We start from the raw sequence: 25,178 nt of genomic DNA, 5'->3' as shown, positions 1-25,178 counted from the left end.
AAAAATTCACAGTTTCATGACTGTGGAGATAAAGACCATGTCTTATTGTGACTCTATATGCTTCAGACAGTCCTTTTTTTTGTTGGTGAAGGATGGATATGAAGTCTGTGGTTTGGGAGCAGGAGGTAGAATTGGTTTGGGGGAGGATTGTTTGTTTATGAGTTTGATTTTTACTTGGCAGCCATCCATAAACACCTGAGAGACTTTTCCCAATCATCTGACCAAGCTGAGAAAATACTTCAAATGATGTTCTCACTTTTTTTTTTTTAACTTTTATCTGCTAGTATAAGCTGAAGTCAGTAAGATCCTTTTCTTTGCTTGCACTTGTTAGGGGACTGACACCTACGTATTTTAAACTTTGACGGTGGTGTTGTCAGTGGTGCATCATTATTTCTAGTAGAGCAGGCAGTGCAGGCTAAACAACTATTTTTTACATTATTACTTCTTCAGTCACATACTTTAGGATATTTTCCTGATGAAATTGGATATGCAAGCTGCTTGACCCACAAACTCTCTGTTTGAATGGAATTTAATCTCACAGGACCTTTATCCTGGTGAAGGCTTCCAAGCCCTTGATAATAATGAGGATAAATCATATTACTAGTTAATTCTTTATGCCACTGGTAATGTGCGGAAACCTATGTGCACGTTTCCCTTTCTTTTCCAGAGTACTACATTTCTTACAGTGGGACTCCCTCTCAACAACTCTGTTCCCATGAAGCTGTACTGTCTCCATGCCTTTAATCTAAGTGGATTTTAAAAGCCTCTTTCGCACATTTCTTTAAATTTATTTATTTATTTATTTATTTAAATTTCCTCCTCCAAATTTTAATCAATTAGAAAATAGTTAGGCAGCTGTATCTGAAGAGCTACCTTTAGGTGGAAAGGAGTTAGCTGTGTCTTTGGTCACACTTGAATGTACGTTCCCGTGACAGAAAGGGCCACATCCACTCACCCTTTGTCTGAGGATGCAGGATGCCGTAGAATACAAAAGCTATCAAGTAAAATGACGAAAAAGAGTAGAAGCTGGAAAATGAAATGAGTCCCACCAAGACGTTGCACAGTCTGACAGTAGATTTTTAACAACACAGCACTGATATGGCAGCTTTGTGAAAATGCTGCATTGTTAAAAGGATATCTCTTCCTTTCACAGTGTTATCTTGCAATAGATTCATTAGCTGCAAAGCATGAATAGTGAGACATGGATACTCACTGTTTTGGAGCCATCAAAAAGAGTGTAAAGGATGTGGCATTCGTATGCAGAAGTTACGATGAAAGCTTCAATTTCAGTTATATTTTTTCAGACACTAGCTCATCATAAATGTCAAGTTTGGTAGGTTGTTTTCAGGGCTTTTAGCTTGGGATATTTTTTTTTTTTTTTTTTGGTCTCATGTTAAAAGACTGCTCAAACAGAACTGGTTAGGAGTCTTCTAGCAAAATACATTCTTGCTGGAAATGCCTAATTATCAAAACAGAAATGCTAAGTGAAAACATCCCGTTTTCAGTATGCTCCTAAGGAAACACAAGCTGGCATTTCTCAGACCCTGACTGTTGTTTTGCCTGCTCATCCAAGAGGTTGCAGCGGCACGCGTTTTCCAATGTTTTCAGCCAGGTATGCTAGGACTGGAAGATCTCAGACACGAGAAAACATGAGTTACACAGCTCATGGATTCTGGAAGCCAGAGAACAAATCTCAGCTCTACATCCGGCAGCCCAGAACCCCAAGACGGAGTTTTTAAGGCTTCCAGGCATCTGCCGTGGAGATAATCCTGGCAGTTGCAGTCAGCAGTTGCCAGAGTTTCCAGCAAGCATACTTTGTTTTAGAAACAACAGCTTTAGGTGTTTCATAACAGAAGCAAATGCAGGATTTCTGTTCCTGAAAGACTGTCAGTTTCTATTTTGCATGTCAGTTTAGGAATTTTTTTATTTTCTTTAATTACAGAACAACGGTTTGGCTTCCTAGCCAGGAACTAGTTCATAATCACAGCAAGAGAACAGCCAGGAGTTGATCTACCTATCTATGCATGGGTTTATATTCTCTTAACTATGTAATTTAGATTTCTTAATATTCTTAGTGAATGCCTGGTTAACAGGGTTTACTGACAACAGCACTGTTCTGTGCCTTGCTACTCCACATCTGGTTGTCAACTCAAAGTATGGGTTTTGGTTTTCGTATCAATGATTAGATGGTCATAATATTTCTTTTCTTTCTCCATTTCTCCTCCCTTTTTACTGTGTGTAACTTTTGAATCAAATCTTTTTATGTCTCTCTATCACATCTTCCTGCATAGCTTATGTGTTAAAATGTTAAAAGATTTGTTTGCAATTTCAAAAGAGCTTTTCAATTTGACACATTTATACTCTTTTTAAATACGTGCATGAGGTAGGTACGCAAGTAAATTTTCGTTTGTATAAAAGGTGTTTGATACCAGTTGAAACTCATGTAATCACTAAGTAGAACCAATTTCAGACTGAAGTAAGAAGTTGTTTAACTGACAATCCAACCAGTCAGGGGAAAAAAAAGTACCACTATGTGACTGAGTTCTGCCTTTGGTCATATTGGATAGCAAATTGCCCGATGGATATTGACTACTCAAAAGACTACATGAAATGAAAAAAGAATGTAAATGTTAACTGTAGTAAACAAATGCGTAAAATCAGCCTGTTCACAGGCGGTCCCCAGAGAAAGAAAAGAGACAGTATATCTGCCTGTGTAATCTACTTCAATTGATGGTCAGACATGCTTGCAATGAACCACTCAAGTGCTCTGACCTGCAAGGCACTGGGAAAGTCGTTTACCTACCTTATAGTGAGAAGTTGTTATTTTTCAAACAAAATCATGAACAAAGGTTTTAAGTCCTAGCATAGAACCTATTAGTTTCCTCTAATTTTTTATACAAAATGAAGAGGAACGACAGGACTGTAAGTTTCCAACATTGACATTTCTCTATAAGGACGATGTTACGCTGAGGGTTGGTATTGCTTTCAGTTATTATAAAATAGTCTTTCTTAAGTGTCTTGAACAAAGAATTGTCTTTGGGGAATGAGTTGAACATGGGTAAATAAACAGGAATATACTTTGACTACTTGAAGAAGGTAATTCACATCACTGTCATGGGACCTGAATTTTCAACACCTTGCAGAATGCCGAGTCCATCATCCTCAAGTCTTCACTGCTTTCTTAGCAGGGGTAGGTAAGGGGGAGCAGTGTTTAGGGAACTAGTGACAAATGGTTAGGGAATTGGGGGCAGGGGGTGTAATTGAGGATGCTGTTTCATTTTGCATGTAATTTGAAGTCACTGCTGTCCCATCCCACTAGTCTCTTCTGGTCCCACGTCTGCCCCCGGCCTCAACAACGCTCCAGACACACGAGCACTATAGGAGCCAAAGGGAGGCAACAGCATTGTACTGGTAGAACATGCAATGGTATCCTTAAGTTTAGCATAAGGCCTCCATCCATCTGTCATTTTCATTTGGAGTTAATAATTGGGTATTATTAATATAAAGAAGTGCAAAAAGCCAAGTATCGTAACAATGGGCTTTAAGCACTTGGAAACAAGTAACAGTCATCTCACATTACCTTGTTTGAGTTAGTTTTGTGTTTCAATATAAGGAAAAAGTTGTTCAGAGGTCTCTTAAATATGCCACAGACTACATTATGAAGTTAAATTCTTACACTCTGAAGGAAATAAATAGTGGTTTGGAAAAAGTAGTGAAGAGTCATGTGGAAGGTAAAGGTGAAGTGCTTGTAATTCCTACCCAATATGAAAGTGCAGACATATTAGTGGAAATCTTCCTGTTACTGGAAATAATTAACTCTTGAATGATAAATCTTCAACAAAACCATGTGGGTTTTAAAGGTGGTGGTGACTATAAGCTGAAAAAGGAAATTTGGGGAGAGTGGAGCAATACAAATGCATAACAACAGACAACAAGAAAGTAGTTTGAATGAACTGCAGAAAGCAAAAAATATTGTAACAAATACTGCCCTTTATTACAAGAGAAAGTGCAGACAGAAAAACATAACAAAAGCATCCTATTAAAAGAACTGGATCTTACTGACAACATACTTTTTCTAAATGATACTCAGTGAATATGAAAACAAAGACCAAAAGGCTTAGTTTCATAATTATTTGTGGGGAAAAAAAAAAAATTAAATGAAAACCTCAGCATTTCCCAAGTCAAGCATACTTCTGAAGACAAGGGAGTACAATGAATGTGTGGAGTTACATACCTCAGCAATAATTTGCAACCCAGAGGAGACAGCCAAAAAAAAAAAGTCATGAATTAGCAAAGCAGCAGCTGCATTCAAAAGCTTAAATAAGGTTCAGTTACTGAAAATCTACAATGATTTTCAAATTATGATTCTTCAAATTGAATGCAATTTCCACCTTAGCAAAGGCTAGAAGTTCCCCAGAGATATAGACAGAATCATCTTTGAAAGCAAATGGCAAGGGTTAAATGCAAGAACTGCATTATAAATTTGGAGATTTCTTATGGAATTGAGCAAGTCCTTGTTTCCAGAAGTGACCAGAAAAGAAGGTAGAATATTTAGGAAGTGTGTTAAGAACTATGCCTGGCCATCCATATGGTCCATAAGCCACCAGGAAGAAACATATGTAAAATTGGGAATGAATTAATTTATCTGTTTTGATTAACTAACTGGATTGAAGTGCTTACTCCAGTTGTGCCTCCTACCAGCCAAATCAATGTATGCTACAGACATACAGGGTTAAACATCCAAATTACCTTCTATTTCCTACCAAAATCAAGGAATGGGTCAACAGGCAGACCTAACATCAGTCAGAAGACATCACTTCTACGTGCTTTCAATCTGAGCAGTAGGGTATTTTATTAACTGCTAGAAAGTCTTCAAAAGGCATCTTGTTTATGTCTAAACTCCCCCTTCCCACTAAACTGGAAGCTTTCAAACCGATGATATGGGATAGAAGCTTGTCATCAGCGCTGCTGCCAAGCAACTTACCTTAATTAACTGGAGTAAACTTCTGGAGTTTTTCCTACCACCTGCATGTGTTAAGTTTAGCAAGCAAGAGTATCTGCTCTTTCAGGTGTTTAAAAGGCTCATAATTGGTCTGAAGGAGATTTCAAATGGCTTTGACTTAAAGTAATATGGATTTTGTATCTTAAGTACAAGAGGAGAACTTGTAGGGAAAAGCTCCAGATGCAACTGGACAAACCATCCTTCTAAAAAAATTGTTAGAAATAAACAGAGAGAAAACAAGGAATAAAAAATAATCACAAAAGAAAACTGATACTATGCAGGTGAAATAGAAAAGGATTAAAGTCTAATTGCTGTAAAAGATAAAACGACCTTGGCAATGAAGAAGGAAGTGAAACAAACAGCAAAAAGTTCTTGTATATGAAAAGAAGAAAGTTTCGCTATGCAAAGACAGCAGAGGCCAAAATTAAACAACCTTTAGTTTGGCACCTAAACAAAATTGGGACCTTCTGTCACATTCAGTAAGGACGAGAGTTAAATATGAAGACAATGCACAATAAGTAATAGAAATGGAAATTAGTACATCAGAAGTAGAAACAGAACACAATAATCTGAGTACTTTCAAGCTTGGGAACGTAGACAGTTGGAAGAATTTTATATGAAGTAGGCAATAAACTAAAATCAGAAGTAGACACCAGGGAGGAATGATTAGGGACGTGGAGATAAAAGGAAAATTGGATAAAATGCAACCTGGTTCACAAAAGGTAAATCATCCAATTTAAACCTGATGTCTGTCTGATAATTTAACAGATTTTTGTAGACAAAAGTCAAATGGTAGATCTAATCTGTAAGGCTCTTGTACAATGCAGTGTAGAAAATTATCAGTTAAGCTAGGGAACAGGATTAGCACTGTAGAGACTGGAAGCTAGGTAAGAAACTGGCTAGGGAAGATAAAGGACAAGGCAGCGTGCCGAGAGAGACACAGCTTACTAGAAGGAGCTCACTGATGGAGGTCCCAAAGAGTTGGTCAGAAGACCAGTCTTGTGTAGTGACTGTAGTAATAGCTTTGGCACCCTCAGTAGGAAGAAGGATTAAAATAATTAGGCAACAAAAACTGGATGACATTGAGAAATGCCATGAAGCACAAAGTGTGAGGTTAACGTCTGTGGCAACAGATGGGAGGAATTTGAGCAGGGTTGTGACGAAGCTGTTTCCAAATGGGTCAGTCTAGGTATTTCTAGTATTGATGGAGAAGTGCTAATGCCATAGGACAGGACAACTTACCATGTCAGGACAGCACTTTGCTAGCTGCAGCTACAGAGATTTTTGGTCAGCTCAAGAGGGCCAGACAGAGCTTTTTCTCTTAACTGCTCCAAAGCCTTGGGTAAGCATGTGTCCACTAGCAATGTGCTGAATGTGCAAATCCTAAAAAATGTTTGCTGTATGTAACATAGCTTTGATTTCTGATGGACTGGGAGGGACTATGGTAGCTCAACATATATAAATTAGTCTATAAATTCAGAGGGAGGAAAGGAGAATTATTCGAGCTAAAGACATAAGAACATATGGGCAGAAATGGAGAATGCATAAATTTGGAATAGAAATTAGGGGGACTTTTTGGCTATCACAGCAGGGAGGTTCCAGAACAGACTTCAAGTAGATTAGGGGGGAGTGGTCAAAAACCTGAATAATGCTTGCAGGAGGACGGGGTGCCAGATGGAATATGTGGTCTGACTGTACGCGGTAATGGGGAGTTGGATTTGACAGCTTAGGACGTGCTCTCTGTTCTGATTCCCTCGTGCGTCTGCCTTGTGAGCTGACTCAGTTGAGAGCTCTTGGAGCCCCTGGAGTTTGGCCTCACGTTGCCCGCAGCAAACGCGCCAGACCACAGAGAACCCCGATGCGAAACAGCCGTATCGCGCTCCCTCCGGACAACTGACATAGTCACTCGTGGTAAGGGTAACTGCAGCTGCGTATTCCTTGTTTCTCAGGGTAGGAGTGCTCCCCGTTTGTATGGCTAAGAGAAAAGAACGCCATTCTGGAAGAACATTACTGGGGGAATATATTGTTAGATTCGGCAGAAAAATATAAACAAAGGATCCAAGATGAATCATTTATTGTAACCTTGGTTTTGAACACACTGAACACAATTAGCCCCATATACAGTAACAGAGAATCGAGTACAGCAGACAGCTGCTACTATATTAAATACTTACACGCAAAACCAGAAAGACGCATGGCAACTGACAGCTGATAGAGCAAACCAGCAAAGAATATTGAAAGGTAAAAGTGGGGAGGGGAAATTGTTTTTATTTTTATAGTTGTGCTTCTCCTTTTTGTATTAAGAACATTTAAAAGGATAATTGCTTTACCACTGTCTTGCCAAGTGATTGATATAAAATAATCAGAAATGAAGCCCCCTTATCCCACAATAAGGATGCTCACAGGAAATTAAAGCAGTGTAATATAAGTGCTTTAACGTCACACAAAAATCTCTTTTCTATGTAGATAAGATAAGATTAAAACAGATTGCAGGACTCATTCTACCTTGCACTTTTTAATTAGACAGACTGCTGGTACCGCAGGGGTACTGAACACAGGCTCATTTTTTCTCCATATCTGATGGCAGAGACAACAAAGGGAAACAGAAGAGAAAGCAGCATTCCCATCTCTCCCGGCACCCAGGAAAGGAAGATAAGCCATTTCACACAAACGGTTTGCCCTAACAGGCTTGTATTTAGAAGGGACAGCCTATTATGAATTTTTTCTAATGATATCATTTGTGAAGCCTGAAATCAAGCAGATTTGTGCAAAAACAGTATTTGCCTTACAGCTGCCTACATCAACCTTGGAGATTTTTCTCCAATTGCAATCAGTTTTCTCCATAAGTTTGTTTTATTCCACCAATTAATTCCAGGAAAACTATGAAGTTTCCCAAATTTTAACAGAATTTGTGGTGACAGTTTTCTGGTAACCCACTCCTCATTTTTCTCCCGTATAGATAACCTCAGCATCTAAGAGCCTAAGACTTTCCCACTCACCACTGTCTTACCAGCTAAACTGTGCCCACCAGCAAATACCATGCAAGGACTGAAAAAGAGGGCACTGCTATATGACAGAAGGCATAGACCACTATGTTTTACCTACAGTAAAACATGCAAACACTAGAACAGGATCTTTGAGAATCAACTGGAAAATACAGAAAATGTGTCATATGATTACTTCACATCACAATTTCTGTGCAACATTTGCGATTCAGTATAAGACATAGTAACGGGCAGCATTTCATCTGGGTTACAGCATATTGAGGATGCAAGCAGGCAGCAGGAATTGAGGAGTCTGGCCTTTCTTTCATGCGTGAAAGGACAGAGGCAAAACTTCCTTTGGCTTCTTTGTTTTCACCAAATGGCAATGAGGCCGACGTCAGGTTTTCACTGTTATTGAAGCAAGCCAGATGCTTCTTGCTTTGGGTTCTGGCTGGCATGAGTAACAATGATGTGTTGAGACATGCCCTGCAGCTTCATCCAGTGAAAACCTTCTTATGTGACTGACAATGGACAGGAAAGAAAAGAAAAAAGATGTGGAGGAACTAGCTACAAATTTCACTTTGCATCCCAGCTGAGTTCAGAGGGCAAGATAGAACCTTAAGTCATCACTTAAGACTATATCCTCACACTTTGCCTTGGAAATAGCTGGAGGTCATTAAAGTGTGAAGATAATGCAATCCTGCTGGTAGCGGACAGACTCGCTGCCCAGAAGTTATCATTGTTACTGAAGCTGTCCAGCACCCCTTGGTACCCTTCTCAGCAAGAGAACCAACGCTTTGGCTTGGGCATTCCATTTTCTGCAGTTGGAGAGCTGAGAAGGCGTGCTAAACCGTATCTCAGTGGTTTGGGTCCCTCTAAGGATCTCTGGATTAAAGATCTGAGATCTGGCAGAACATATAAAGGTTCAGGTGAATGAGTTTTATCTGTTCGAACGCAGTCTGGAAAACTCACAGCAGCCCTTCTGGTGTTTGCTTGCATTTGGGTTTTACAAAATACTGTGTTTCACTCTTGGTGGCTGCCCCAATTTCTGTTGATGACAAAGATGTAGCATCACCTGCCTAGAGCTTAGTTCTGCAGTCCGTTTGGAAAGATGTCTACGTATTCTGAGAAATATTCTGCCCATAACTCCCACCTGGGATCAGTGATCAGCCAAAGGTCAGGTCTTTCTCTTTCACCCCTGAAGGCAGACAGCAGTAATTGAGGCTAAACCAGCAGATCGTTCTCCCGACAAAGAGCAGGGCAGACCCTGAATCCCAAACGGACATCTTCCTCGCAGGCTGGGACAAAAATAGTCAGCAATAGTTTGAGTGAGTCACCGTCCCGACCTAAGACAGATTTGGCCAGGTCCTCGTGGGTCTGAGCTGAGGGAGTTGCCAGAGAGCACTATGAGCTATGACTTGGGTGCTGGCTCCCGTTCCTATTAATAAAGTAATATGTCTGTGGTATCCAGCTATGCAAGTGAAAGCACCGTGTGAATTCATAGCTCTGAGAGCCCTCACCCTTCCTGGTACTGCTGCTGGCTGGAGAGTGTGTGCATCCCACAGCGCAACTTCTGCGCTTGGTCACGGTGAACTTCATTTGCTGTATTGGAGGGGAAAATAGAAAACAGTGTGAAAAGAAGCTCAGTCTCTCCATCAATTCATCAAACCGAGTGGAAATGTCTGTTTGGTGTATAAAAGATAATGAGAGAAATTTGGTTTTAACTCCCTTCGCTCAGCCCGCTCAGGTACTCATGTGTGAAATTACCCAGGGGGAAAAGACATAAGTCGGTGCAGGAACCCCTATTGGCCTTAGCTTTGATGGGCTGTGCAGCGTATGCTACAAACTGAATTAGTTCGGAAAACAGAGAGATTCATCACACTGCACAGACCCACTGACTGGAGTAAGACCGTGGTGGGAACCTCCTGTCTGGAGAGCACGGAGGGTGTCAACAGAAATAGGGGACTAACTGAATTCCGCTTGATACATACCTTTTTGTCCCTCTTCATCAGTGTGGTTCTGAGGAGATCACTTCTCTATAAGGTTTAACATTTGAATTAATAGACCCAATTTCTTTATTCATTTTTGTTAAAATGTGGAGAATTTCTGGACGAGGTAAGGGAAAAGGTAGTTATTCCATTTCATACTTTATCACTGAATATATGAAACATGATAATTCTAAATTTTCAATTAGTCCCGTAACAAAAAAATTCCTTTTAAAGACTTAAAAAGCACAGTTGGGTTGCCACAGGCTAGGAGCTGGGCTTCATATTACCTACCAAGAGATTCAGTCTACAGCTGCTGTTGTGAAATACAAATGGAACTGGAGCGCCGCAGCTCCAATAGTCTGCTCCGGCAGACTATTTCCAGTTCAATGGACCGGGTAAAAGAGAATTTGCATTTTCATAACCATTGTAATAACGGTCATGATCATTATCATGATAGCTGAGTGAAAAACCAAAATTAGCAAATCATTGAATTTCTTTGTCTGTGTGGGCTTCTCTGCAGACTCACATCTGTCTCGTTGTGTCACTTTGGATATTGTTTTGCCCTAGTGTCAGTGGTAACGTGGATGTGGACATCTGTGACAGTCAGAACTACTTGTCTGCAAATTCCCTCTGCAGCAGCCAGTCAGTCAGCGCAGCGTTTCCTCGCTGTGATACAGCTGTTCTTCTATGCCCCTTCTTCGTGCTTTCCCTTCTAAAGTCATAATCTGTGTACTGAAGAATGACTCTCTCTCTCCAGACCTGGGCATGAATGTACTGCCTTCTGAACAGTTTTTCTTTCTTTTTTTCTTCTACTGTTACTGTCTTATCACTGTTCAAGAGGATGAAATCAGCTGCACTGTTTGCTCCCCATCCAGAAGTTTCTTTTGCACCTGCCTTTTGAAGTGGATTACTTTAATGCGTAAGAATCTCAAGTGGAAATAGTAGACGTGGTTTAGCCATAATGGTTTAAGGATATATGAAAGACAAGTTTTGCACGGAGAGATAATAGAAGTAGAGAATAAGAACTAGTGGGGAGTAAATTTTGAAAGGCTTAATAGTTCATGCTGGATCTTTAAAAATCTTAAGTTTTCCGATGCTTTTGTGTGCATCTTCTGTATTTTAGAAATCTTGTGATACTTGACTTACTCCCAAAATGCGTAATTTTGATACACTTGGAACAGAAGTACTGTATATAAACTAAATTTCAAATGGGTTTTGTAAACTTCATCTACAATTGTATGTAGCACTGTTGTAAGGTATTTTATTTAAAAAAAAACCCAAACAACACTGCAGATATGTTTGGGTTCTCTTCTTTTTTAATGTAAAAGTCTTTGTGCATGGATGACAGAAAGTCAGACTGATTTCACCATTTATTTTCTGTGGTCAGCTAGACCTTACTGCTGCTGCAGTGGTTTTCTGGCAGGGTTCTGCAGTAGCACATATCGGAGCGAGGAGTAAGACCCCTGCTTCTGCAGCTAAAGCCCTCAGATGTCATTAGCTCTTCTGCTAAGCCTGGCTGGGGGAATGCATTCAAATACTGGGTCCCTAAGGAATGTCTCTTAAATAAATACCAGAAACATCCACTCATCCAGAATCAGTGTGGCTTTTGATGGACTGAGCAAATCTTGTTATACATGTTATCTTGTTACATTTGTCTAGGTTTTGCTTTGTATGTTTAGCTTCACTGAAAATTAATGGTAGTTTACTGTAAGCTATTTTCACCACAGGTTCTCAATAACATCTAGAGAAGACACATGTTTTACATTTTCCTAATTTTTTAATGTTTTGAAGTCACAGAATTACAGAATCATAGAATGGTTTGGGTTGGAAGGGACACCTTCCACTAGACCAGGTTGCTCAAAGCCCCATCCAACCTGGCCTTGAACACTGCCAGGGATGGGGCATCCACAGCTTCTCTGGGCAACCTGTCCCAGTGCCTCACCACCCTCACAGTGAAGAACTTCTTCCTTACATCTGACCTAAATCTACCCTCTTTCGGTTTAAAGCCATTACCCCTTGTCCTATCACTACATGCCCTTGTAAAAAGTCCCTCCCCAGCTTTCTTGTCAGCCCCCCTTTAGGTACTGGAAGGCTGTTATAAGGTGTCCCCAGAGCCTTCTCTCCTCCAGGCTGAACAACCCCAGGTCTCTCAGCCTGTCTTCATAAGAGAGGTGCTCCAGCCCTCTGATCATCTTTGTGGCCGTCCTCTGGACTTGCTCCAACATGTCCATGTCTTTGCATGTTCCATATTGAATACTTACAGTTGGGGAAGCATTTATAGACACCCAGATGTCAGAGCGGAGCAGCCATGGTGAGATCTGTAGGGCTGATTTAGCTGTTTAATTTGACTGCTCAGTAAGTTTTGGCAGATGCCTTTCATGTCAGTGATGAAATCTGAAATGTCGTAACTAAGACACTTAGTTTTTCTCTGTAAAGGAGGTCTCTGCCTTCTCCTCAGAGGATGATATCCCTATTTCCCATTTTTATTCTGTAAACCCATCTTTATTGAGTAACCAAGTGTTACTGTCTCTTAAATGCGTAAGAAACTGAGGGTCATCTAAAATCATTTTGATTCAGAAAAGAAATTCATAGGCTGAAAATCAATCCCAGGTCTCGAGAGTGTTAGATCATTGATTTAATCACAAAGTCATCTGGTATGTCAGTAAACTACATGATAAGCAAGCTTATATACATATGTACCTATATGTGTAGATACAAAATCTATAGTAAAATTATTTAATGATATAGAAACATGAGTTATTTGTTTGGTTGCTTACTCTAGGGTGTGTGACACCCATTAGCTAATCTGAGCTAAACAATTTCTCACCATGTTACTCTTTGAGCAGCATACAGTTATCTCATTTAGCATGGAGGGAAGTGGGATTTGGAGACGTACAAATCTGGATATTTTGAAAATATTTTTCTTAGAGGAAATATGTTTCTGTAGACACTGAGAAAGAATTCAGAAAAATGAAGCACAAAATCATTCTCAAGTAGCTTTTTAGACCCAGAGAGGAATTACACACTTCCTGAGAGCCTGCAGTTTGGTACTGCAGTTGTGTAGAGGATAGCAATGAAAAATTACCTTCTCTCACTTCATTTCTTAGGAATAGCTCTTTCTGCTGGTTTTGAATGTGTCTCTCTTGCTGTCTATTAATAGTGAATCTCAGCATATGAGGTTTGCAGGTCGAGATAAAAAAACTCCAAAACCTATGTGTAGACGTTGCAGTAGAGTGTGCCTGGAAATCCTATCTTCAATAAAATACAAAGATTTCAGCTAGAGTCTGAGGAACACAGTACAGTGAACAACAGATTTTGTATTTGATGAACTAAATCTGCACCCTCCCATCACACTGCTAGATTCAGTGCCGTTTTAATCGGAGGAAAATACCCATTGACTTCAAGGGACTTTGGGTCAATATGACAGAGTATTGACAAAACCCAGAGATTTCTCATACACCTACAGTATATATTCCCATATTAACCTTACTAACAACCCTTCTACTTCAGTGCTGCAGAGAGCCGCTGCAGAAAACAATTCAGCCTGAACCTTAACTTGTTTCTAAGGAAGGTAAAGTTGGAATTATTATAGGGCTGTCAGGATCCAGGTCTCTTTGCACTAGCTGTGCATAGATACCAAAGACAAATGATTCACAGGCCTTTGTTTAGGTTTCCCCCAGCTTCATCCAAACCCTTTCTCCCAGGCTGGAGAGCTGCCACTGGGGGACATACTGCCGTGGAGAGAATATTATCGAGCAAAAGAGCCCACTGGCAGGAAGCCCCTGAGAGAGGAACGAGAGCTATGGCCGGGAGGAGGGGGATATGGTAGAGCTGGAGCCACGATCTAAAATGAAAGTGAATTGGTTTTGGCTGAAGCAAGAAAAAGGGCACATTTAGCTGCTGGAAGACCCACAGATTCCTCACAGCAGGACACAAGGCAATCACAAATCTGGCTGGCACTCTGGTTATACAGTGGAGCAAGCCAGCTGGCTGTCCGGGGTGAGAAATTCAGGCATAAGGTGGGAAGGAGGGACAGTGGGAAGCTAGGGAACTAGTTCCCAGCTTGGGAAACTAGATTCATTTGGCTCCTGAGTTTTGCTTCAGCTTAGTCAAGTCCACTGCTGCCAAGTGGTACCCAAGTTCACATGCGAAGCTGGGGGGAAGTGCTGAGAGCAAAACTGAACTGAAAATGGGGAAAAAAGTCAATTGGAAAATGCTTTGAAACGATTGACTGGGATTTGATTGCCACATGGGGGAGACCTAAGCCTAAACAGCCCTTTCAGAGCTTTGGCACATGGGAGGAATCCTTCAGCAGTCGCAGGGTGAGAGGCTCGACACTGTCTTTGCGGCTGGTGGGACAGCTGGATGATTACATCAAATCATACTGCCAGATGACACGTGAAGACCTGGTGACACTCCTGGGAAAAAGCAATTAACAGCTGATGAAAAGCAGAACTCTTCCTACCCTGTAATCCTTCTGACACACTTTAAACTTTCCCCATGATGGTCCTTTCCCTCTAAAACCTGCATACTAGCTGTGGGAAACAAAAACACATACAGATATATCACCATGGGTCATATGTCCAAAGCTTTCAAAGATACTGTGCATTCTGTAAAAAAAAAAAAAAAGCTTCCTCAGGCGGGAAGCTGGACGCAGGTTTTGTAGGTTTATTAAATGGCAACGAATTAACATAGCTACAAAGTTAGCTTAAGTAAAATTTGCTTTCTCCACAATGATTATTTCTTTAAATATAAAAGGCAGAATTGCTAAAAAGCTTTCAAGATAATATAGTCCAGTCTATCCGTTTTGTGCTGTGCTAAAGTGATCCAGAGGAAACAAATTGGGCATCTGTCAAAACATAGTGAGGATTAAAAAAACATGTAAAATAGTGAACTACCTCATGAAGAGCAGCTAATAACAGGTTGCAGCCAGTTGTTGGTGTTCAAGTACGGATCCCTGACAGTTGCAGAATACAGGCACTTTTTAAAGTCCCACTGAATACAAATCAGTTCTATATCCCCACCAACAAGTTGGCTCTGCAATTTGTCCTTCATGGCTTCTCACATACAGCACGCAAGAAGCAATTATTTGTAGTCTAGGATTGGGAGACAAGTCATATGGGCTTAGAGCCATTTTTGTGTCTCCCATAGGAGGAACCCAGTATCTAAAGCTGATATCCAGTGGTCTGTACTTTTGAAACCCTGCTTTTGCCTTTACCTTTATCTGCAAGGACTAACGTATTGTCAAAAAGGCTATTTGTGTTGTATTTTTAGTCCAGGCACACTGAGTTTGGCTACGCCAGAAAATTCAGGCTGACCTTTGATCTAGAGGAGCTGTGTGCCAAAATATGGGTACTTGAGCTTTCAGTTAACTGCCTTCCATACGTACTTCCAAACTCCTCGAGGTCAACCCTGAGCATGTGTCACAGCTGAAGTTCATCTTATCCAAACTCACATTAAATCTTCTAGTGTCTGCCTTCTGTTTACAAGCAAGAGAAGTTGCAGGTGGGCTTTTTAAGTGCCTTTATTAAAATCTATATTTTTAAAAATATATGTGTTTTAAATGCATATTTAAATGTTTATTTAATTATATTTTTGCATTACCAACAGCATGTCATACTTCACAGACGTGTGGTTTAGCTGTAGTTAACTGTAGATTTGTCCACTATCTGTCAGACAACTGTAGATGAGAGTACCCCACACTGGAGCTAGAGAAACTTGGACTCAGAGAAGTGGTTGGCTTGTCTAAAAGCACAACAAAATCAGCTTTGGATCTGTGACCAGAGCCCAGCTTTCCCAAGTCCCACCTGATCAATACTTAATATGCCTGGGCCATGGGAAGGTGCTGGTTGGCTGTTGGTTGTGGAAGACAGGGGAGTTGATGGGAGCAAATCGGCTTTCAAAGAGACATTCCCATAAAAAGTCAACATCCCAGTGATAGGAGGTCTGTTCTGTGCGGTGCGTGCCAAAACAAGGATCTGTGCCTACCCCTGTCTGTGGGTCTTCATGAGCTCAGGATAACCGGTGCTGTGTCTAATGACTCTGCTCTTATTTCTGCTTAGTTTTCAGGACTTTACTTGTTGTCATTCTTCACCATCCTTGTTGGGCTGGTGCTCTACTCCTCCACGTCCACCTACGTAGCCCAGGATCCTCGGGTGTACAAGCAGTTTCGAAACCCTTCAGGACCTGTTGTAGACCTGCCAGCCACCGGCCAGCTGGAGCCTTCAGTAACATACACCAGCCTGGGGCAGGAGACAGAAGAGGAGCCTCACGTTAGAGTTGCTTAAACCCAGGGCTGTTGATCACCTGCTGATGATTCAGTGGAGCTCGTATATCCATTATCTCTGTATTGTACATAGAGAAAGGTATTTACCAGGTGCAGTTACACCGGTGAGCTGCAAGGTAGCAAATAAGGAAAGCTCATAAAAATACAAACTACTCGTTCCAGGGTGTTCATTGCAAGGAGATGCCAGTCCCTCGTTTATGATATGAGCAGCATGTTTGCGATACAAACTGCTGCATATGAATCAGTTAATGTCAAACTACCTTTGAAAGATATTCAATATCTAAGCTGAAATTACAAAAAGAAATTCATAGAAGGGTGTTATTGCACCCACTGAGTGATATTATGCCTAAGCCACACCAGTTGTGGAAAAGCCACCTTTTTACAGCAAATACACTTGTGCAGTCACTGTTAATTTCTCTCTAAGATTTGTTTGTTTGCACAAAATAGATGGGTTACTCGTGGTAGCAACACCCTGACACATTTTTGCTAGCACCTTGGATTTCGTGAGGGAAAGACAATGAATTCATCTGTGCTATCTGTCTAGTTGCCCTTTCTAGGTAATCTGTTCCATGAATCCAGAGAAGGGACAACTTACAATATCCGTCTCTATTCTAGGAATAGGTATAAGGCGAGCATTTTAGCCTTTCTATATTTGCAGCAGTGAAGTACTCAAGCATTGACCTCTCTATGATCCATGGCAGATTTCCTAGCGGCTGAGGTTCTGCATCAGGTGACAGGGAGTTAGTTTCTCTGTAGTCGTGACTTAACACAGATTTCTTACTTTTTAAATTTTAATCTGTAAAAAGAAAAATGCATTTTCTAGTTTCCTATGTATTGTACCTCTCCATGGTAAGATGACATGTCATGTGGATCAGGGCACTTATTTTAGATACTCAGTGCATCGAGGGCGCCTTCTGCTGTTCCAGTTTGCTTAGTCTCCTGTGGTTCATTATGCTAACAATAGCTATTTAGAAATGCGTCAGTTTTTCCCCAAAACCCACAAATTGTAAAAATCAGGAAGATTAAGTGAGGAATTCATGAGCAGAAAGACTGGACCATCTGCTGGTGTTGCTGCAGTAGCATAAAGGCATTCATATCAGCAGGGTGCAGGCAATTATTTTTCATTAACTACAAAACTAGGAGAAGAATTCAGCAGTTTTCTTACATTCCTGGGGACATGTGAAAATAGTAAGAGTGTGCTCCACAACTGTACTTCTGCTCCAGGAGCCTTATCAGAATGGGGGAAATCTTAGTCACCACCATGAAAAATCCATCTCTGCCTGTATGTTTGCTCTTCTGAGAGCCCAATAAGAGGAAATCATTATTTTAACATCCATCATCTATTTTTAATTTAAGGAAGGAGGGATGATCTTACATCTGACAGGTAGGAGAGGGATCCAGGAGATCTTGGTTTTATTCACGGATCTGCCACATCTCTGTGTGATCCTTGGGCATGACTTAACCTCCTGTGTGGCTGAGTTTCCCAATCTGTATATATGGGAACAATGATATTTTACCTACCTCACAGGGGTGCTATGGGACCAAGTTATTTTAAAATGCTTCAGGCTCTTCAGAAGGAAGGAGTTTACGAAGTGCACAATAGTGCTGTAAAAGTGTGTATACATTTGTTGTATTTGAAAATGGAGTTTATGGCAGGGTTGATGAATATTTTGCTTGTGGGCATAGAAGATGAATTTGATTCGAGTGTTATTCTGCTGAAGAAGTCTGTCTCAAGCGAAAATGTAGGGCTTCATGTTTGAAAAATACAACTTACCTATTTCTATTTTAAAAAGCAAAAAAAAAATCAATCTGTACTCTGGAGATTAGAAAGGCCACACAGTTCAACCAAGCAGGATGAATTTCTGCTGAGGTAACATTCATCTTTTATAGTCCTGTTCTGCTTTAATATAGAAGGGACTTCCCTGAAGCAGACTGGGAAAAGTATGTACGCATAATATACGTGAAGTGGCAAATGCCAAAACGCTATTGAACAGCAGAAGTATGTTGTATCTTATTCTTGCCGTGGATGAGGAGAAGAGGCGATTTCTGTCCCACCATGTTTAGGCTGTCTGCCACAATCCTGCTGCAGCTGAGGGAAGGGTCTGCAGTATTGCCAAACCATGCCCAAAACCAGCCCAAAAACTTTGTTTTAAATGGCTTGGTTTTAAACTCATAACAAATATATGATTTTTTTTCCCCCTGCCTTCTGTTTATTTAATCATTTTAGCACTCATGTTTCCAAGCTTTTTCTCTTAAACCATTGAGGATTAAAAAAAAAAAAAAAAAAGATTCCCACAGAGAAACAGAGTCCGTATTCTGGGGATATTAAGGAAAGTCTAAATCCTACAAGATTCAAAGAAAACAAAATTAAAAGCCACACAAGAAGGATTACCTGACGCTTCAGGGTAAGGTCTGTGGGGTGGAAGTCCAGGTGGGAAGCGCATGGTCGGGTGAAGCCCTCGTGCCCAGGGGCCAGCAAGCGTCCTCGGGTCAAGCCCTGGGAGAGCTTCGACTGGAGGTGGGTTTCGTACTTTCCCCAGGAGCAGGGGCTCTGCTTGCAACCGCCACGGCTCCCTCAGGTACCCGGAGGCACACTGGTGGGCACCTGTCATCTCAGTCTTTTTTGCTACCTTTTATACCAATTAAATACCTTTCTCTGAACATTAGTCCCCGTGTTGGTCTGAGAACCTTGAGGATTGCGTGCGTGTGTGTTTGTTTCATGTTTACAATTCCTTCCTTTTGCATAATTGTTTTGGTTCATTTCATTTTTAGTATTTATTTTTAAGCCAAATGTTTGTAGTCCTTCCGCCTCCCCCTCCTCATTTTTCTGACACTAACTTGTAGATGTTTGTTAGAGTCTTCTCAGAAACAGCTGGGCAGGAGGCATCTCCCGGCCGGGTCCCTGGGCTGGGAGTTCCTACTTACAAGGCTTTGCGACCCACGGGTGGCTGAGAGGTGCCGCCTGAAGCAATTTTTATAGGCTATTTTAAAAGGCTCAGTTGTACGGGAGTAAGTTATGAATGTTTCGGCGCGTACCCTGCGCCCAGCCACCATCCCCTGTGTTACTGGCGCAGGAGGAGTTTGATGGGCAAAGTGGGGCTGCTTCGCCGTCCGTGTCTCCCATTAAACAGGGTGGATACTTGGATTAGCACCAGTGTGCTAGTGCTGGATGGACCTCAAAGGAAAACAGTAGTATAGCTTTACAAGTAACTGTTGACTGAAAACCTGAGGTCTAGTAAAGGAAAACGTTACTTCTACCCGCTTGTTTTCTGCAGTTTGAGACCTCAGTACGCACCAGCAAAGGTTCAGCTATCTAACCGGCAGCTACTCTCTGTGTTGCGTAGGACATCTCTAGCTCTGTATAGCTCCTTGCCTGAACAAACTGAAAGTAACTGAAAGTCTGTTACACTGCTGGCCCCGAGCAGCCCTTAGCAAGACTGATGTCATTTTCTGCTACTGGATGAAAACCTTCACTGGGAGACAGACCTTGTCTTTGTTCCAGCTATAAAGTTTCAAAACACACAATGATAGACCAAGCAATTTAAAATTTTGCACCACTGTGTCATAAGAAGAAGTTTCAATGTATAGTGTAGAGATTGCTAACTTGTGCTATTAACATTTTGACAAGCGTGTAGTATCGTTTTCTTTCCTTTTTTTAAAAACCATTTAGTATTCCTGAGCTAGCTACAAATATAAATTTTACCCCATGGGTAGGATTTTATTGTTAAATGCCATAATAAAGCACACTAATCTTGACACCGCAGATGGAAGTACGAACCAAAACCAAAACCAAGCAAACAAAATCCCAACCCCAAATCCTGCATCGAAAAGCTGAACAAACCTTTCTCCATTTTGATATTTGCATGCACCTATATGGACTGGCTGTGGCAATGTAATGCCTGTATAATGTTTTCAAATAAAAAAAAAAATAAATGCTTTATGAAAGCGGGGTCATTAGTTTCCTTGCCTCTTTCCTTTCTGCTTTCTTAGCCTAAAATGAGTTTTCTACAGTGTAAATCTTGACTACAGGGCATAATTTTTCACTGTGCTGAGGACTTCTTTCCCCTGTGAGGTGATTAACCTACAACTCCTTCCAAGGTGTCTAAGCATAGGTGCCATTAGACACTCTCCGGTATCTTGGCTGGCTCCCAGGTGCTGCTCCAGAAGGATAAGGGGTCTCTTGTGCACCTTCTGTCTTAACCTGCCGTTCCCCAATGGCTAGCTCAGGTATCCCGCTATTCCTTGCCCTCATTTGGACACAGCAGCATTCCCCCACTGCCTTCCAGAAATGATTAATCAATCTAGAATTAATCTGGGGCAACACACGTGTATGATGTTGAAGGGCTTATCTGGCAGAGGTTACTGAGTGTCCGCGGCTGCCTTGCCCAGCCCTCTCTCCCGGCTGCTCTGCCCTGTGCTGCAGCACTATTCCCAGCAGCGTCCTGAAACAGGACAAGAAAGGATGGAGACAAAAATTAGACATCAGGGGAAAAAGGAGTGTCTGTCAGGAGGAGCAGAATTGGGGAAAGAAAAAAAAAAAAAGAGGTTTTGGCTTGTTTAAAGTCCATGTGGGAAGAAAGGAAAGGAAGATCCTGAGTGTGGAAGAGCAAGGGATTTTGTGAACATGTATTCACCTCTAAGAGTGCCAGCATATGCGTCTGTCCATCCCTCTTTGCCTGATGTCTCTGCAGGAAACTTCACATCAGTATTTCTCACATGCTTCATTGCTGAGAGTAAAAAACGGGAATGGAGACTGGTGAGCTCATTTCCAGCCTCTCCCTGCACCATAACCACATGGATGCCCAGACATTACAAAGCCAGCAGTGCTGCACCGATGTGCTGGTTTATGTCTGATTTTCCAGTGCGAATGTTTCCTAAGTTATCAAGAGCTCCAGAAACTGAGGTAGTGTGCATGACTGCGTCATGCTAACTGTTGCTTTGTTATTTTCCTCCAAATCTGCTCAAGAGTCTCTCTGGCATTACAAAAATCTCCTTTTATTGCCTGGCTAGAATTCAGCCTGGGTGCTTGAGTCATATGAATAGTAATTGCTTGGAATGACTCTAAAAATAGATCACAAATAGGCATTAATGGATCTTTCTGTGCTTAAATCAAACATGTTTCAACACTGAAGGACATTCAGTCAGCTTAAACCTACCAGTCTCCCTTCGGTTTTGTTTATTTAGAACTAGTTCTCCAAAATACTACAAATCCGAAGCTGAATGCTTAACAGCAATATGCTATGGCACGCAAATAAGGAAGCAATGCTTTTTACAGTTATAAAAGTTGTTTTGTTAAATCTGCTCTGCAATTTAAGACAAAAAATATGCCAAACCTTTGCGAATGGGAACACCTCTGCTTGTGCAGCCACAGACCACTTCCCACAGCATTTGCAAAGCAGGTACCAAATGCTCACTACACAGCAGTGGTGATGACATTGGAGTAAGAGCATTGGCCATGTCATCCTCCTCATGCAGTTTGAACTGAAGGGTCATGGACTGCGGTACCTGTTAATAAAAATTTCTGCTATATGGAGGATGCTTATTCCATAGGGCTGGGATCACTAATCAGTAATTAGTCGCAGACTGGCTGTGAGCCACCAACAGGAGACAATAACCCACAAATTAACCACAAAAAGCCAGTTGTAACTCTCAGACGTCGTAACTTGCATTGCAGTTGTTATTTCAGTTTTAGTAAAAGGCCCACAGTGTTTCTTCATCGCTGGCTGGGTGGCACAGAGCAGCCTCCGCAGCCTTGCAAACACCACGGGTGCCCCGTGGTCCCATGAGGCCGCTCCGTGGGGTGCAGGGAGGAACGGCTGCGCTGCCTCTCGCCGGCATTTCCCGCGGCTCCGAGGAGCCCTTGCTACCACTGCTACCACGCAGCAACGAGGCAGAGGAAAAAAACGTGGCTCAAAGTAAATCTTGAGGCTCGAAGTGAAAAGTCAATAGTTTGTGCAGTCCTTTCTGTTGTAAAAGCATACATTTGCTATTATTTGGGGGCATTTTTTTTTCTCATCCTAGAAGTTCCATTTTTAAGTGAAAATGATGTGCTGAGTTCCTCTGGTATTCATGAGGTCAGAATTTGCCCCTTTATGGATAGTCTGATGTTGCAGAAGCTCTATAAGAATACAGATATTGTCAATCCTATATACTATACAAATATTTGTAAATTGAGACTAAGTGAAGCTGATTTTATTGGATTTATAAATTTTATTCTACTTAGATGCTGATTTATAACCTTGAGCTATAGTTGACTTTTTTATGACTCCTTATTATGTACAATGCCCTCAGGCAATTGCCTTGTGCTACCCTGATCTTAATAATGCATTATTAATTCCTTGCTGCCAAATACATTATTTATACTAACTATTGCATTTTATTCCCCATCTCTTGATAGCAGTGGACTCATCCAATTTTAACATAACTGCGAAGCTGTCAGTATGAGATCTTCCCCTCCTTCCCATGTGAAATATGTACATGCTTGTGAAGAGCAAAGTAACGGATTTACCATGGATAAATAAAGGACTTTTTTTTATTCAAGACCTGACCAAAGCAGAGATAGATAATGAACATGTGCTGAGTTTACATGATCACTGAGCGCTGAAATGCTAAGTGATTCAACTACCACGCTAGAGACACTTTGCATACAGAATAGTGACTCTGATAGTTGGTAGGCTTGGATTTTTACAGGTGCAGAATGGCTGTGAGCCCATAGATCAACGCTATGTGAGGTCATGCATATTTAACTTCACGCTGCCTATAGTAGCCAGCATCACAGAAGCTTGGCTTTTTGCCAAATCCATCGCAAACTAGCAATCAGCGTTTGCATATTCTTAAAATGACTACTTGCCTAAATGAACTTCCTAAGTGAGAAGGGGGAAGGGAACGGACTAATCACGACAATAATCTGAAGCGTCTCATTATGTGACTCCCTGTGAGCTTTGGCTTGAATTATCTAATGTAGTTCTTGGCATTAAACAGATTTGCAGATGCTAAATAGGTCACACACGTATGCAACCACTGGAGTGGATTTCATAAGTCTTTATGTCCCCGTACTTCCTTTGTGAGCCTTCACTTTAATTAAAGGGAAAACGGAGTACCCACAAAACAGGATGATAACTTTATTCATTTAAAACTGTTGCAGCTCAGATCTTCCACGCTTCAGCCTCCATTCAGCAGAATTCATTTAATAACCAAGTTGATGAGGAACATTAGTGCTGCAGGACGTGCTTTGACGTTGCACCCTCGGAGCGCACCACCTCCTGTGGCAGAGTACTGCGGCACTGCAAGTGGGCCACGCTGGCCAGCAAAGCCTTTGAAAAAACTCCAAATTTTAGTCTTTATTTTAGCCTTGGGCTTTAATACAACATATAACAAAAGGAAACAGGGTTTTAAAGTGAAACAGCTATGTATTGAAGGAAAAGAAGAGGATAGCACCTAGCTCCCTAGTACCTGTGCTCCGTTACGCAGTTTGTCTGACAACCTTTTTTCCCCAAGTCACCATCCACCAACCTCCAGGTGGCCAAGACAACTGCTAAGCTCATCTTCTCTGCCCTTTTGCTCTAAGTTAGTCACGCTACCTTCCGAATCCCTGACCTAAATGAATTCGTTTACATCTTCAAGACCCTTAGCTGTCCTGCGTCTCCCTCCCAGTCTGCCCCGTAGCGTGGGTCCTCTGCCTGCTCGCTGACCTCTCGGACAAGCATCTGGCTGCTTTGTTGCTTGTGTAGGCCAGCAAAATGGGCTTCTGGCCTCGACATGGAGGGGGCAACTGGTCGCAGAATGTTTGAACAGGAGCTTCTTGCAGTATCTGTATGAATGTCAGATTCCAGCCCTGCTCCACTGCAATGGGAGGTATTAAAAAGAAATTTTGTAAATTTTAAAATGCCCCCCCTTATTCTACTATATGATATTCAGCCAATGGTATGCCAATATAGTATGCTACCACAGTCATGAGAGATTTGAAAACCAATGTGCTTTTGCCTGCCATTTGACTTACAGGGAAGGTGAAAACTTGCTTGCTAAAGCTGTCTCTGACTTTGAGACTGAGGGGTGGCTGGAGGAGAATGAACTATGGGTATCCTTGAAGTCATTGGCTCTAACAAGTCAGTAACAAAAGAAGTCATATTATTTCAGGCTGTGAAGTGACATTTGGACTGAGCGAGTGACAGTAACCCACGTCACCCCTTCCTGATGGAAAAGACAAACATAAAAAGCAAATGCCTCTCCAGCTTTTAATTACTTAAATTATTTACAGAGATGGCATTGGCAGTCCATTCACATACATAGAGACTGGCTGCTTCTGCCCAAGTCTTCTCTGCTGCAGCTTGTGTTTTCCTCTCCAGCCTCTCTGCAGCTGGTCACACCAAGGAAAGGCTGAATTCCATTGAAAAAAAATAAGAAAAGAGAAAAAAAAAGGGGGGGGGTGGCAGGGTTTATCCAAGGTATAACTGTGATAGCTCACAGCTTCTCTTTCTCCTTGTACAAATGACTCCTTTGAGCTACGTTTGGTGCAAACACGAACTGTGGCTGAGCTGGCATGTGTTACCACAGGCTGGGAGCAGGACTGTGAATACTCAGCCCCCAAACCTAAACTTCACTTCTACTGCAGACCTCACTTCACAAGAGAGCGTGGAGGGACAGACCCAGCTGAGGTCTTTTTATTTCCCCTGGGTGTGGGAGGGAAGGATGTGTGTGCTCAAAGACGGCATGAGAAAGCTTGTGCTGCTACAGCTACTCGAGTTCAAATATTGGGGCTAGATATTGGGCCGTGCTTAGCAGAGCCAGCAGTCTGGCACCTTCCAGAGGTTTACTTTAATTGATTTAATTAATTAATTAATTAATTAAATTATCGTTGTAAGCTGCTGGGCTAAAGTAATTGCAGCAGCTGTACTAGCAAGGGCTTGTCTCCGCTACTG

At 41.6% G+C, this 25,178-nt stretch overlaps 1 protein-coding gene across 1 annotated transcript in view; it reads left to right on the top strand.

Annotated features, from left to right (window-relative positions):
- Positions 1–20,210, top strand: part of SLC35F1 (solute carrier family 35 member F1) — a 256,549-nt gene extending 236,339 nt beyond the window's left edge. Inside the window, exon 9 of the mRNA XM_030002012.1 lies at positions 16,037–20,210. Coding sequence (XP_029857872.1) covers positions 16,037–16,261 — 225 coding nt within the window. The 3' untranslated portion in view covers positions 16,262–20,210. The remainder of the gene's footprint in view (positions 1–16,036) is intronic.
- The last annotated feature ends 4,968 nt before the right edge of the window (positions 20,211–25,178 follow it).

Source organism: Aquila chrysaetos, chromosome 2, assembly GCF_900496995.4.
Source record: "Aquila chrysaetos chrysaetos chromosome 2, bAquChr1.4, whole genome shotgun sequence".
Lineage (NCBI taxonomy): Eukaryota > Metazoa > Chordata > Aves > Accipitriformes > Accipitridae > Aquila > Aquila chrysaetos.
Note: the sequence above shows the minus strand (reverse complement) of the source record. Positions and strands in the feature narration are given on the sequence as shown.